We start from the raw sequence: 14,132 nt of genomic DNA, 5'->3' as shown, positions 1-14,132 counted from the left end.
TATTGTAATAATAAACCAAAACATACATCAGTGTGTATTGATTTATTTACAATATAAACACAACGTAGAAGAGCTTCTACAGTGGTTCCATGGTGTAATGGTTAGCACTCTGGACTCTGAATCCAGCGATCCGAGTTCAAATCTCGGTGGAACCTAACCTTTTTTAACCTTTGAATTTTAATTGTATTTTGATGGGAAAAACAAATTATTCATTATTTTTTTTTAGAAAACATAGTATTATATAAACACACTCCTCTTATTAATATGCATGTACAAATCTCTAAATTCCAGGATTAATGTGACGGAAATTGGTGTTTTTTGTTCCGGGTAGCTTCATCACGCAAAACTTCTCTGGTCAAGATGGCAGCAGCTATGGATGTGGATACGCCGAGCGGTACAAACAGTGGAGCAAGCAAGAAGCGATTTGAAGTGAAGAAGGTATGGTTTCAAAGAGTATCTGAGCTTTGAGGAGTAAAAACTGTGTAGAATCTGTCAGCAGCGCCAAATAACCGCTAGAACAGCTACTTAGCTAACATAGCTAGCTGCCGTTAGCATGCTACCGCTTACTTCGCTTACTCAGTGTAGTGTACTTAGGGTTAGCAGCTAATTAGCTAGTCGTTAGCCTGTTCAGACAGGACATGAATTTGCACTTCTCTGTTTGGATCCCACCAAAAACTTTAATATCATTGACCCATAGTGATTCGAGGGAGACCACCAACTATCATCCACGATATAATCGACAAAATTCCATCCTGACGTTAACATTTAACTTTAGACGTTTAACATCTAACTAAGCCGTGAACTCCTACGAGCTAAGTTAGCTTAGCCGCATTTCCCAACACTCAGTCGTTACGATCAACTCATAATAATAATAATAATAAGAAGAAGAAGAAGAATGACGATGCTCTCAGACTATGTGGTCAGCCAAAACAAGCTCTGTGCTTGTGTCAGTGTGTAATGACAGCAATGAAAATAGTTGATACAGTTTTGATAACTTTGATTTTGTATTTTTGTTGTTGTAAATCATTTCAAATCTATTGGGCAAGAGAGTAAATGCCCCTAACCTGCTGTGTTGTCATATCCATGCTATTGTATTTGATGATCACTTACTGTTTCCTATGCTGTTTAAAAAAACATGAGTTTTTCAATGTGAAGTGTGTGATTTCAGTTTCTTGTTTTTTTATTTCCCTCAAGTGGAACGCTGTGGCGCTGTGGGCCTGGGACATTGTGGTGGATAACTGTGCTATCTGCCGGAACCACATCATGGATCTCTGTGAGTTCACTTTCACACTGGTTTGGATTCTACACACTCTTTTGGTACATGTTTGGTCTGAGGAAGCAGCTGTGAAGCTGCACATTAACAGTGATGTTGAGCTGTTTCAAGTTGTTGGGCTCTAGATGACATTCATCAGGCATTTGAGCTGTTGCCTTTGTTTAACTGAGTGTCTCCCACCCTGTCAGGTATAGAGTGTCAGGCCAACCAAGCTTCTGCCACTTCCGAGGAGTGCACTGTAGCCTGGGGCGTCTGCAATGTGAGTTTCTAGACCTTCCTCTGACACTTTGATTTTATAAATGAGAAATCAGCATTGTCTCCTCATCTGGACATTATTTAAACTGACAGGTATTTTCTGAAATGTGCCGTGATTTTCTGTGGCAGCTCAACCATTACTCATGTTTACTCATGTGGGTTTCCTCAATATTTAAATGTGTACGGTTGTAATTGCTGTGTCCCTCCCTGGCTCACTACAATATGTTTCCCTAAAATATTTGGATTATAAATTAAAACCCTTCCAGAGTTATATAAAAAGATGTGATTTCTTTCCACCAAAATGAATTCATTCAGTCAATCTGACTTAGACTTTGTGATTAGTTTATTCTTATTTATCAACCTATGTAAGTCTCCAGAAAAATTCAAGAAGCTGAATGAAGTGTCAGTATGAGTATGTATGTGAAAGTTGATTCTCAACATCCTTTGTTGGAGGATTACACAGAACTTTGTTTACTCAGATCTGATTATGATAAACTGCAGGGGCATGCAGTATGTTCATGCTTCTTTGTTTTCCTCTTTCCCAGCATGCCTTCCATTTCCACTGTATTTCCCGTTGGCTGAAAACCAGACAGGTGTGCCCTCTGGACAACAGGGAGTGGGAGTTTCAGAAGTGAGTATCATTACTTGCAGACTGATGTGTGATTTATTTTTCCAGTAATGTCCAGATGTGTGTGATTTGGGGGAAAATTGTGGCCGTGCTTTGCATCTTAGCTCTGGCTGATTTGTTGAAAAGTTGTTGAATTGCTGTATTGACAGTACGTCCTCTGTCTCTGTCATGTTTCCACAGATATGGGCACTAGTTGTGGTGGTGTTGACCTCTTTCTTGGCTTCGACAAGTATCCCACTTGTATTCCTAGTTGTTATTTTTGCCTGTCTTTGTTTTCCTATGGTTGTAAGTACGCAAATAAACCTGACCTTTGCGTCAAAATGAGGCAGACCTTCCTGTGCTTGTTCAGATAGCAGCAGGGGAGAAATGAAACTCACTGTGAACATAAATCAGATGACAAAACAGCTTCCTGAGTCCTGTCAGATCAGCTTTGGTGCAGTAGACGGACCACGTGTTACTGAGCAGTGAGAGACAGACGGTGGATTAAGTGGCCTAGTGATCTGGTCTCTCTCTGGAGCCGGTTTCTACTACAGCTCCCATAGGGACTTGTATAATCAGAAAAGTGGACACCAGAGTACAAAATATAACCTGAGTAGGGACACAACAGTTTTTAATACTGATTTAGAACATAAAAATATAATTAATCAACAGATAAATAATTGGCAAACATTTGGACACACATGCTTAATCATGAATTACTCAATGAAGACGATTTAGATGCAGCTCTATTACTATCCCAACATTCTGTTAGTCTATCAACTGTATTGATGGCTGAGTCTACAATGGAAGAAAATGCCATTCATTAATTAGATCAGACCACATTTCAAATTGTTCTGTCCAACCAGTAGATGTTCAAAGTAAATTCATGCAAAACAAAAATCACAGATCCTCAAGTCTGAGAATCTGGAACCAGTCATTTTTTTTTCTGGAAGTTTTGTTTTATAAACTGTTGGTCAATGAAACAGAATTGGTTCAATTTTAAAACCTGAATATTTTTGGTCACCTGTGTGTTCCGTAATTGTGTAAAATCAAAATCTGGTTGTGCACAATGACAGCAAAGAACAACTGAACTAGAAAACAATTCAAACCTGTTTTGCAGCAACAGAGGTTTTATTATTGTGAATCATTTTTCCAACAGGGTCAAACATTGTGATCAGTAGGTTTTTTTTTTTTTGCATTAGTAACAACAATCGATCTGATAACAAAAAGCGCCGGCAGTTGTGTGTGAGGCTCTGTTCAGAGAAGGAACAAACAGTAACTAAACCTTTACCACGCATTACACGGCTGTGTGATCTGGCATCTTAATGCAGGAGCTCCCAGTTCAGCGTTTCCAGGTACAGGCTGAGAAACATCGACCTGTGGTTAATTGAAGTCCCGGCTGAGACTCGTCAAAGGGGTTGTCTAAGTGTCACACCTGACTCCTACCCATCAGGGTTGCTAAATGCTAACCAGCGGATTAAGAACACGTAAAAAGTTGCCCCACTTTCTACATCACACCAATGAAGCGGTCACCCTTGCCCCTGTTGGATCTGCAGACTGTGGAATAATTGGCTCTCCAGATCCACGCTCCTCTCCGCTTTGGTCTCCTCCCACCTACGGTTCTGCTGAAGCGCCAAACTTTGAACCCAGCTTGTTGACTAGGGCCATGATTTTAGGGTTGTCCTGGTACTTGGCGATGTTGGCCGGGTTCTGTGCCACATCCTGGAAGGCAGCCATCACCTCAGGGTCCTGGTGTTTAATACAGAAGGCAATCAGGGTCAGCAAAATTCACACAGGATGTTTTGCTATTTTCACATACACACACTACTACAAACAAAACACTTTTTCAAAGTAAGACGGTTTGTTATTTAAATGTCAGTTTTTAGCTCAGGCTGCAGAATTAGCTGTTGGCCCCCGTCATGGGTCAAAGCTCTGGAGCTGATGAAGCTGCAGGAATAAATACTAGCTCACAATTCAAACTACTGAACTATTCCTTTAGTATCTGTACACTCTAACATGTGGACACATTCTAGCTTGGGTGGTGAGATGTTGGGCAGGAAGTCACCTTCATGGCATTGAGCAGCTCAGGATCCTTCAGGAGTTCACTAAGACCAGGCATGCCAGGGGGGGCACCGCCTGGGAACCCAGCGGGACCTGCAGAGCGACAGCAATGTTTATGAGCTGCAGTAGTGAAAGGACATGAACCAACAGCGAAGGGAAACCACCACTCTGGTTCTCACACAGCTAAGAAGGCTACCACATGACATACTGTGAATCACCCTGCTACCATATTTTGAATGCACATTAATTTCTTGTGAATTTTCCTGACAATATTTGGATGGTTTCATCCTATCATGCAATGCATCGACTTTCACTCTCCTACCTGGGAAGAAACTTCCATACTGTCGCGCCTCCTCTTCCTGTAGGCAGACAAAAGAATGGGACGAGTCTCAGGCAGCGTTCAGGCGTTTTAGGCGTCGTACTGAAAACTTGAATTTTTCTCTAAAATTATTCAGACTCTTCATTTGTGCACACTGTCACAGTGTGAACTCACACCGAGCAGCTGTGGACAGCAGCAGGAAGTGTTCAGCTCATATGCTAATATATCAATATGCTCTAACAGGGAACTGTACACACAAACTTATTTAAACTGAAGGTTTTTGTCTTTTACAGAGTTAAAAAAAAAAAAAGAAAAACTCACCCTCTGGGCTCGTGCGTGCTCCTCTCTGGCTTTCTTTATTCGCTCCTGTTTCTCCTTGATCTCCTTCTCTTCTCGCTTGCGCTCATATTTGCGTCTGTGCTCCATAATTTTGTTAGCCTGAAAACAAAGGGAAGCATCATCTTTTATCAACTTTGACTCAATCCATCATCACAGGCTCCTGCAGACCTGACTGAACGGTACACCTGTGAACACTGATCACAAATATGGACCAATTCCTCGGCTTGCACCTTTAAATAACATCTGCTTTACAAATAATTTTAAAGAACTACACCTTAGGCTGGACCTCCTTCAGCATTGCACTGGCATCCTCATCATAGTCCAGTTTACAGGCCATGGCCAGGTCTCTGGCTGCCTCCTCCCAGTGACCCAGCAGCCTGCAGCGATACACACAAGAATTAAACACCCATTACCAAACAAGCGAACGTGTGTTTAACCTGTGAGTGTTTGCACAGAGGGTTTGGTTACATTTCACATGTGTAAAAAGTGGCCAGGTGTTTGCTCAAACAGAAACGTACCTGTGAGCTTTCCCCCTCCACTTGTACGGCTGTGCAGAGTCTGGGTTGATGCTGATGGCTCTGTCACAGTCTCTGATGGCTGCGTTGGGTTTCTGCATCTGGATGTAGACACTAACACAAAGAGACAGCTGATTCCACCCACTCATTCATAATAGTGAAATCACTGGTTAAGGCTCAGCTGGGAGGAAACACACCTCGCCCTCTTGGCGTACAAGATGGCGACCCGTGGGTTCAGCTTGATGGCGTCGGTGAAAAGATCCAGAGCTTTTTGCAGATCGCCTGCAGGATGAAATACATTTGAAAGGTATTAGATCATAATACTGATCAATACAGGAACTGTGTCTACGTGCACTGTTCAGCCCACCCTCTCCTAAAGCGTTAATGGCCTCCATCTTCTTCTCATTGGCCTGGTCCATCATCTCCTCTGTGATCTGATAAAATGCATGAAGACACATTCAAACAAACACAGGCCTGCAGCCTCTTTATTAAACTGTTTCTGAACAAGGTTTGATGTTACCTCAGTGTTTTCAAACGCTCCCATGTCCTGTGGCTCATCTGTGTCTGGCTCGATCACTCCCTCTCTGTCCATCTCTGATAAACACAATGTTCACAAAAGGTTTGTGTGATGATCCAGTCCTGTGTACTGTGTTCTCTGATAGGTAATTAATTAAGCAAGTACATGTTTCTAAGAATTTTGTTAAAAATTAGCTCAAATTCAACAAATCTGTTCCAGACCTCACACATATTGAACCCCAGAAATTCACATGCAGAATAAATGACAGCCATATATAATAACATTACTACTTCACAACCATGTGCCTTGGAGTTGGCTGATCCAGGCTGCACAAACGTAAATGAACAGTTACTGGTGAATATATTCACTACACAGGAGTCCCAGCTAAAGAGCCGTGACCCAGTGAGTCCAGAGCTGTGATCCAGTAAACTTGGTGTCAGCACCTATTTCGCTCTCCTCGCTCTCAGACAGCACCGGCGTCTCGGGCTCAGGAGGGGAAGCTGCTGTTGGTGGAGGACCACATGGACAGCCGCCCTGTAAGTCAGAGACACGTCTGTTACAGTGTCAACTCAACAAACAGTACTAATTATAACCCCCCCCTCCCAAGGGAATTAGACCATCAGAAGCAAAATGTGAATTTTTAATGGAAAAATTAGTTTCGGAAAACGCTAAAAAGCATCAAATCTAACATAAGTTTTTTATGTATCACCTGGCATGAACCTGCTTTCTCAGCCTGGGGAGGGATCGTTGCTCCCATACTGCAATTTAAAACAGAGAACAATTCAGTGAGCGACAGTTTTGATCTCAGTTCTACTAGGATCAGAAACAACAACAGCAAAAAGACATTTTAGTTACCTACAAAAATAAAAGCAGTAAATCCTCACGTTTGACAAACTGGGGCCAGAACAAGTCTAAATCCAGACACCACTGTGTTGCACTGTCACCCCACAGCAAGAAGGTTCCTGTGTAGAGTTTTCATCTTCTCCACATTCAACCTGTCTCTAGACACTCTGGGTGTGAATGAGCTGGTCAGGATACATGTGCAGGATTTCTGGGATCAGATCCATGATGCATTTCCAAGCCCCTTATCCTAATCCCAACTAAATGCCTCAGCCCAAACATGACACAAAGGTTGTGCCAAAATGTCCTCACAACAACGGATGTTTAATTAACACGTGTTCATACAAGGAAGTTTCACTCACACACACACACACACACACACACACACACACACACAAGGCCCGGAGTTTTTACACAGGTGGGCGAGACAGTGCACGCGGGTCATCCTGTTTGGGATTTTAAGCACTTTAATGACACAATTAAATAATAAATCCACCAGGAATCCACGTGGTCGGTGTGTTGACAGGTGTACTGACCTCTGCAACCAGGTCCGGAAGAAGCCCATCTCTGGGAGGTGCAGGATCCCGCTGTTGGACTGGCACATCTGCACGAAGCCCTTTAACTCGGCCACTTTTCGTGGGTCCATGCTGCTCGGTCACGTCCAGCACACGGTGCGCTACGTGTGAGGGGAAACCAGAGAAAAAAAAACAAACGTTGTTTACACGCTGAGCTGCTAACGTTCATGCCTGTACGCCAGGTAACGTCATGCTAACGTGCAGAGATCGAATAAGCAAACCTACTTTGTTCACACACAAACACAACAATACGTGCAAATCAGGCGTTAACAACGGAGCCGCCGTGTGCTCCAAACATGAACGACTACTTTAGTGACCACAAGACAGAAGTTTCTGGAAATGTGAATCCGTCCGTGACGCGATGACTGTTTGACGCATGACACCGTCGTTAGCCAGCTAGCTGCAATACGAGCAGGGATTAATGAAAGAAATCCCTGGCTCCTGCTAAAAATGTCGGTATCCAAAGGGAAACACACCTAATCGAAGATGCACACCTCTGACACCTGAGAAGAATTGCAGCAGGTAAATATCACAGTGAATTTTTTATCTTCACAGCACCGCTTCACTGGTTAGTGGCGTCGCTCTTATGTTTTCATTCAGGCAAATTGTCGGGCAGACCGATGCTTCACGGGCATTTGTTGCCCTGAGTCAGGACTGTCAGGTTTATCAATCGAGACACGTTTTTAGTAAAATGTGTTTGCAGGTTAATGTTCTCAATGTTTTCAGTTGTAATTGCTGTTTCAGATCCAGTTAATCTTCTAATGTAGTTCCAGACACCCTTGGATATGTTACCAGTGCACATTATCACCTACACTTTTGTTTTATTGTTTTAGACACAAAAAATCAAGGTAGTTTTCTTATGAGTTTGATTTAAGTAAAGTAACAATGGAGTATTATGTGTAAAGTAAAATAAAGTAAGTTCACATGATGCAGGAAAGTGTACCTGTTATACATTATCATTAATTAGGCATTAACAGCAGTAGTTTAACAGTGAAACTATTTTTACTGTTTTATACATACTATTATTGATATACTACAATTAAAGTGTAAAGTAACAGTGTATTTTCTTTTTGCACAGATAAATATAGATAATATGATATACTTTGGTAGTATTGGAGGAGGTGGGTGGGTAAAAATAAACAAACTAAAACAAACAAATAAACAAAAAACACTAGAACAACACACCGGGTCGGGATTTGATCTGCAGAGGAGGAGGAATTAAAAAAAAACAACCAAAAAGCCTCTGCCTGGGAAACCAGACTCAGGGCACAGTCGTCCCTCCCCCCCAACCCTCATGACTGTGGCTAGCAGTAGGCTAGCAGCTAATTGAGGACCTGTCAATCAAAGTGAAATAAAACTATTTTACCGTCCGGTTCTCCGTTAATGTCCAGCGTCAGCGGACTATTTCGGGATTTTCTGACCGGGACTGTTGTCGCCTGCAGCGGGGCGGGATGATGTGACCGACCGGTGTCCTCCAGCTACAGCAACAATGTTCCCGTCGCCCCTGGTCCGGTGTGCTGCCCGGTTACTGCCCCGGCGGAACCGGAGTCCAGGTGAGCCCGCCGTTGTGCCGCTGTTACTGGTCTTTAGTAAGCTTTGAGTATTTCCATTTCATACTGTGTTACACTTCTTACTCCACTTCATCAGTAAGTATGAAACTTTTTATTTCAATCTCCAGTAATTTCTGAAAGATTTGATGAAAACAGAGTCCAGTCTCATTTCAATTTCATTTAGTAAAGCTCTTCAGATGATCCTATACGTCATTAAAACTTAAGGTCATATTGAGAATATACATTTGTGCAGCAGAACCTTTTCTATTGCGAGTTCCATTAATTGTCTCACAAGAGCTTTGTGGCCCCATTTGGAGAAGGTCCAGACTCACGAGGTGGGAACCAGTGGACTGATCTACCAAAATAAAGTGTAATAAAGCAAGCTCTACTTTTGAATGGTGGAAACAGAAGCAAATATATGAAGCTCCAATATCAAGGTGTCTTGTCACTTTTCAGTTGACATATAAAGCAGCTGTGGAAATCGTAAAATCATACAGTGGTGACTCTGTCAAACGTCTTTCGGGTTTCTGCAGGATGTGTCTGGTGCCTGTGCAGGAACATTTCTGTGAAACCAGGAGGATTAAAACCAAAGACAGTTCCACGTCGGTACATGGGCCAACCGAGCCCCTTCACTCATCCACACCTCATCAAACACGGTGAGTACTGTTTACAGTGCTGGATCTACATAGTCACAGTGTCGCTGATGAGCTGCTGCTTATTGCTGATCTCTGCTACTCAGGTGAGGTGACTCCAGGCTTGAGCCAGGCAGAATACGAACTGCGTCGACACCGGCTGGCCTCGCTCATCGAGGCACAGGCAGACCGGCTGGGACCTTCGGCCTCCTGCAGCACCCATGTGGTCATTGTTTTGTCCCATCCGACCCGCTACATGTCCAATGACATCCCTTATCCCTTCCACCAGAACCAGGTACATGTTTGGTTTCATGCTGCGTTTCCCTAATCTTCAGTTTAGCTTCATGTACATTTGTTAGTTCTTGAACATGACGGGCTGCAGCACATATTAACAGTTTAAAGCACATTATCTATACACAGGGGGAGTTAAGAGGGAGCGTTGCTTGAAACACTGATGACCTGTCTGCCATTATGGACACTGAATGTTGGAAATTTTATTAAGGTTTCACCAATTAATCCGTAGCCAAATATTCCCCAGGACTTCCTCTACCTCAGCGGCATCCTGGAGCCTGACAGTGCCTTGGTTCTTTATGGAAAAGGGCGTCCGGACCATGCTATTTTGTTCGTTCCCCGCAGAGACCCAGGGAAAGAGCTGTGGGACGGGCCCCGCTCAGGGAAGGATGGGGCGGCTGCTCTGACCGGCATAGAGAGAGTTCATAGCACTGAAGAGCTGGGTTTGGTGCTGAAGAGCCTTAAAGGTGGGTGAGCCCTGTAAATGACACTTAAATATGAAGTGTCAGGTCCCAGGCAACAAGTCAGCATCAGTGTATTTCTATACATAGTTAGGTTGACCTGTATTACTAAAGTGCAATGTTACAAATACAGTCTGATTCATTCTAACATAAACCTCTGGAAAAAGAAACACACCTGGACAAACACCACAGAGATCAGATTTATGCTTTAATGCTTATGTTTCCAGTAATAGTCTTCACTGTTGCTTTTAGAGATTAGGTTTTGGAAAGCACTTTAAAAAGCTATTATTTTACCTTTCCTTCACTGTTTAGCATTTTCTCTGTCGTTCAATTGTCTCTTAGGGACTCTGCTGTGGTACGATGGTGCACAGCCCGCCCACCCTCGGCTCCACCAAGCCCATGTGTGTCCCCTGCTGGAGACGGGGCCGGTGCCACACTCTCTCCGACCCCTCATACACTCTCTGAGGGCCCTGAAGAGCTCAGCAGAGGTGGCACTGATGCAAGAAGCAGGTCGCATCACAGCACAGGTTGATGGTTTGATCGCCTATCGGGGCAGTGACATAATAGTTTACAAATGTTAATAAAAGCCTGAAAAAGATTTGAATTTTCTTTCATGCACCACTGTGTGTGTTTGCTACTTTGTCCAACACGTCTCCGGTGCTAAGTGTCAGCTTTAATTTGAGCAGGTTTCCAAAGTACTTGTGCTGAAACACGGAGCCTGAATACAACAAATATAGTTCAGACGCTCAACAAAACCTTCTCTGACTGGAATCTTTGTCTTCCAGGCTTTCAGGAGGACAATGGCTCTGTCTCAAGGAGACGTGGATGAAGCTGTGCTGTTTGCTAAGGTAACTGCAAACCTCTGATGACCTTTGTCCTGTGTGGCCTCTTTAATCTGATCACTGCACACTAACAAACAGCACTATTTGTTATGTAGTTAGTATTCATTCTCTGTGGTCGCCCCGCAAAATTATTAGGTTCCACTGGTGAGTTCTTTTGGAGTCTCTCTACAACTGAAGGGGAGTTGTAATACCTTTATTTTATGCCTCTTTATGCTAATTATTTTAGCTCCAGAAGCACAATTCTAAAATCTGCCAATACTGAGCTCTGGCTCTAGTATAGAGTCGTCTGCAGTATCTACAAACATGCTCTTTGGACTTTCTCAACTAATTTAACTATGAAAAATATTTTTATTTCCGATCAAAGCTCATAGGAATTAAATGCATCTATGTTGTGCAGCTGTCTGTGTCAGCTTCGTGCCATAATGTTATTTTATATATTCAAACTTGTCAAAAGCGCATATTCAGGTGTGTTGGTTCTGTAGGTCAGTATAGATGACCTCAAACATCAAACAGAAAAGCCCTTGTTTACGTCAAATCTTCTTCCAGTTTGATTTTGAGAATCGCATCCATGGCGCCAACTTCCTGGCCTACCCGCCTGTGGTTGCTGGAGGAAATCGAGCCAATACTCTGCACTACATCAACAACAACCAGATTATTAAGGTAAAAGAAGCTGCTTTAAAGCATCAGTCCTCAGATATGAGGTGCAGCATAAACACCTGTAAGCATTTGTGTGTATACAAAGGGATGATTGGACGCTCTTCTTCTTCCACTGCTCTGTCAGGACGGTGAGATGGTGCTGCTTGATGGCGGCTGCGAATACTTTGGTTATGTCAGTGACATCACTCGAACGTGGCCAGTGAATGGGAAGTAAGTTTGGCAGAATAATCTCATATTAGAAAACCTCCCTGAAAGTCACAGCCTAAACTCTACATTACATCACATCCGCTTTATTTTATATTGAGACAATATGTGTAAACATGTAGAACAAATTTCAGTTCTTCACTACAGCTGTTGTGTAAATGCAGCACTTTGACTGAAACTCATCTGTTCTTTACATTAGTCCTCACCCTGGAACATGCATCTTACTCTCACATGTTTTTCTCATTTTTCTTTCATTGGAGATTTTCAGATCTTTTTAACTTCATGCTTGATTTATTTTGAAATCTTCCGTGTCCCCAGATTTTTGGGTCTTTTTTTTGATAGTAAAAGAAAATGACTATGTTTTACTGCAGACAGATGAAAACGTAACTGTTTGTTGCCCCAGATTCAGCCCCGCACAGACCGAGCTGTACGAGGCCGTCCTGGAGGTCCAGCGCTCCTGTTTGTCTCTGTGTTCTCCGGGCGTCAGCCTGGATCACATCTACAGCACCATGCTGGCTCTGCTGGGGCGGCAGCTCAGGAGGCTGGGTGTCGTCAAAGCCAACACCAGTGATGCTGATTTACTAAAGGTGATGATGAGAGAAACAACTTTTGCCTTTTAAATTAGAATTAATTCTCTCTGTTTTGCTTTACATTAATTTAATTCTGGTAAAACTTATTTTTTTTTTTTTTTTTTGGCAAACAGCTGTTAGTTTATTATCTTAATGTTTAGGAAAAAGCTGAGACTGCTCTGGGACTGTTGGTTGGTTTATGCAACTTCTTCCGAATTTACATTTGTTTCTGCTTATTCCAGGCTGCACGGCATTACTGCCCTCATCACGTTGGTCATTACCTGGGCATGGACGTCCATGACACTCCTGAGCTGTCCCGATCACAGCCTCTGCAGCCAGGAATGGCCATCACCATAGAACCAGGTATAGAGAAGTGAAACATCCTTTGGTTCTCTTGGTTTGTCCTCAGGATGTGCAGTAGTGTCTGTGATAATCACGAATCTGTGGCAAATCTAAACTAAAAATACGCTCACATTCTTGTTATACTCTCCTACATTCTGTTTAATTGTTTATGTTTTTCCTGGTTTCCTGGTTAATTTTCCTCTTTCTTTTATCACAGGATTGTACATCTGTGAGGACAATGACCAGGTGCCGGAGCGTTTCCGTGGCCTGGGCATCAGGATTGAGGATGACGTGGTCATCCGAGACAAGGGGGGTCCTCTGATTCTGTCATCTGATGCACCAAAGACCATCGCTGATGTAGAGCAGGCCTGTGCACAGAGATAGAGCAGAGACGGACGAGCAACCAAGTGAGTCACGATGTCGACGGCAGATGGCGTGCTGCTTTTAACTCGTCTCTGTGGTGAGAACGTCATCAGGCTGAGGGCCCGGGTTTGTGAAAGGTGGGAACACAAGATTCCACAAGACCCCAGAAATATAGAAATCTGTGTGGCAGCTCACAGATTTGGGGACGGCAAATGTTTTAAAGAAACAAGCACAGGTAGTTGCACATACACTACACTGTGACTGGTGTGTTTAACTATATGTCAGGGCTACAGCTGTAACAACACCACCACCCAGAGACCGACCATAATTATGTACATTTGTCTCCCATAGTACTGTAATGGTGCTATCAGCAGGTAAAGTCTGATGCTGAAGCATGAATGAAAAACAACAGTTAACCTCTTGTGTCATGTATATTTTCAGTGGTGAGATCCAACAGCCTGTAAACATTTGTTAGACCTAAAATCTTTGCTTCCAACCGTATTTAAACAAGTGATGAATAAAGAGGAACCTGCCTGGAACAGCTGCTTCTGATAAACCCAGAATGATGATACCGATCACACCAATGCCCTGAAATGTGAAGACATGTACTAAGTGAATTTGTCTTTATTTGTATTAAAAAGATCTTATAAGTCCTTCTTCCATAAGTCATGATGTTTGAATCAGGTTAGATATGATGGATGAACTGATGAAAATGATGATACTAGCTGTGGCTGCATTGACTTAGTTTACAAGGAAAAGCTAGAACGGTTGGTTGAAAGAACAAAGAAGGAAATAAGTGTCTCACCTCAGGGATGCATGATCATGTAGGTGTAGATGTGGGTGCTGATGTGGCAGAACTGCTCCCTTGAATTTTTCTGGCAGGTTCGAATGAAAATCAATAATTCTGCCAACAATAATTC

The 14,132-nt window shown here is 42.9% G+C and overlaps 3 protein-coding genes and 1 non-coding gene across 7 annotated transcripts; 3 read left to right on the top strand and 1 right to left on the bottom strand.

The window, feature by feature from the left end:
- The first annotated feature begins 83 nt into the window (after nucleotides 1-83).
- On the top strand, nucleotides 84-155 carry trnaq-cug (transfer RNA glutamine (anticodon CUG)). The gene has a single exon. It is a non-coding gene; the product is annotated as a tRNA-Gln (tRNA).
- A 173-nt stretch (nucleotides 156-328) lies between these two features.
- On the top strand, nucleotides 329-2,562 carry rbx1 (ring-box 1, E3 ubiquitin protein ligase). The gene is made up of 6 exons (XM_033325339.1): nucleotides 329-438; nucleotides 1,195-1,273; nucleotides 1,462-1,532; nucleotides 2,074-2,159; nucleotides 2,337-2,386; nucleotides 2,425-2,562. The coding sequence occupies exons 1-5, from the start codon at nucleotides 361-363 to the stop codon at nucleotides 2,347-2,349; spliced, it is 327 nt and encodes a 108-aa protein (XP_033181230.1). The 5' UTR covers nucleotides 329-360; the 3' UTR covers nucleotides 2,350-2,386; nucleotides 2,425-2,562.
- Nucleotides 2,563-3,244: 682 nt separating this feature from the next.
- st13 (ST13 Hsp70 interacting protein) lies at nucleotides 3,245-7,938 on the bottom strand. 4 transcript variants are annotated; one of them, XM_026325829.1, is made up of 13 exons: nucleotides 7,796-7,938; nucleotides 7,263-7,402; nucleotides 6,596-6,644; nucleotides 6,330-6,420; nucleotides 5,890-5,963; nucleotides 5,737-5,803; nucleotides 5,567-5,651; nucleotides 5,373-5,483; nucleotides 5,129-5,231; nucleotides 4,837-4,953; nucleotides 4,519-4,555; nucleotides 4,201-4,289; nucleotides 3,245-3,884 (listed from the first exon to the last, which is right to left on the bottom strand). In XM_026325829.1, exons 2-13 carry the CDS (start codon nucleotides 7,370-7,372, stop codon nucleotides 3,750-3,752), a joined length of 1,068 nt encoding a protein of 355 aa, XP_026181614.1. In that variant the 5' UTR covers nucleotides 7,373-7,402; nucleotides 7,796-7,938; the 3' UTR covers nucleotides 3,245-3,749. The 4 variants fall into 4 exon arrangements, with proteins under 4 accessions (XP_026181614.1, XP_026181612.1, XP_026181615.1 ...); XM_026325827.1 differs by having other exon boundaries at nucleotides 7,778-7,937; XM_026325830.1 differs by lacking the exon at nucleotides 7,796-7,938 and adding an exon at nucleotides 7,527-7,691 and having other exon boundaries at nucleotides 7,263-7,420.
- A 647-nt stretch (nucleotides 7,939-8,585) lies between these two features.
- On the top strand, nucleotides 8,586-13,877 carry xpnpep3 (X-prolyl aminopeptidase 3, mitochondrial). Its single transcript, XM_026324071.1, has 11 exons — nucleotides 8,586-8,854; nucleotides 9,385-9,507; nucleotides 9,591-9,778; nucleotides 10,022-10,241; nucleotides 10,578-10,762; nucleotides 11,021-11,083; nucleotides 11,624-11,737; nucleotides 11,859-11,944; nucleotides 12,342-12,525; nucleotides 12,750-12,870; nucleotides 13,067-13,877. Exons 1-11 carry the CDS (start codon nucleotides 8,791-8,793, stop codon nucleotides 13,231-13,233), a joined length of 1,515 nt encoding a protein of 504 aa, XP_026179856.1. The 5' UTR covers nucleotides 8,586-8,790; the 3' UTR covers nucleotides 13,234-13,877.
- Nucleotides 13,878-14,132: the final 255 nt, after the last annotated feature.

This window comes from Mastacembelus armatus, chromosome 8, assembly GCF_900324485.2.
Source record: "Mastacembelus armatus chromosome 8, fMasArm1.2, whole genome shotgun sequence".
NCBI classification, from domain to species: Eukaryota; Metazoa; Chordata; class Actinopteri; order Synbranchiformes; family Mastacembelidae; genus Mastacembelus; species Mastacembelus armatus.
This window is presented reverse-complemented; position numbering and strand designations above follow the sequence as displayed.

Coding starts and splice junctions, on each gene's coding strand:
- rbx1 (XM_033325339.1), top strand. CDS start 361: ATGGCAGCAGCTATGGATGTGGATACGCCGAGCGGTACAAACAGTGGA. Junction 439..1,194: donor AGCGATTTGAAGTGAAGAAG/GTATGGTTTCAA, acceptor ATTTCCCTCAAG/TGGAACGCTGTGGCGCTGTG. Junction 1,274..1,461: donor GAACCACATCATGGATCTCT/GTGAGTTCACTT, acceptor CCACCCTGTCAG/GTATAGAGTGTCAGGCCAAC.
- xpnpep3 (XM_026324071.1), top strand. CDS start 8,791: ATGTTCCCGTCGCCCCTGGTCCGGTGTGCTGCCCGGTTACTGCCCCGG. Junction 10,763..11,020: donor CAGGTCGCATCACAGCACAG/GTTGATGGTTTG, acceptor TTTGTCTTCCAG/GCTTTCAGGAGGACAATGGC. Junction 12,871..13,066: donor GGCCATCACCATAGAACCAG/GTATAGAGAAGT, acceptor CTTTTATCACAG/GATTGTACATCTGTGAGGAC.
- st13 (XM_026325829.1), bottom strand. CDS start 7,372: ATGGACCCACGAAAAGTGGCCGAGTTAAAGGGCTTCGTGCAGATGTGC. Junction 5,652..5,736: donor CATTAACGCTTTAGGAGAGG/GTGGGCTGAACA, acceptor TTCATCCTGCAG/GCGATCTGCAAAAAGCTCTG. Junction 4,954..5,128: donor TGAAGGAGGTCCAGCCTAAG/GTGTAGTTCTTT, acceptor CTTTGTTTTCAG/GCTAACAAAATTATGGAGCA.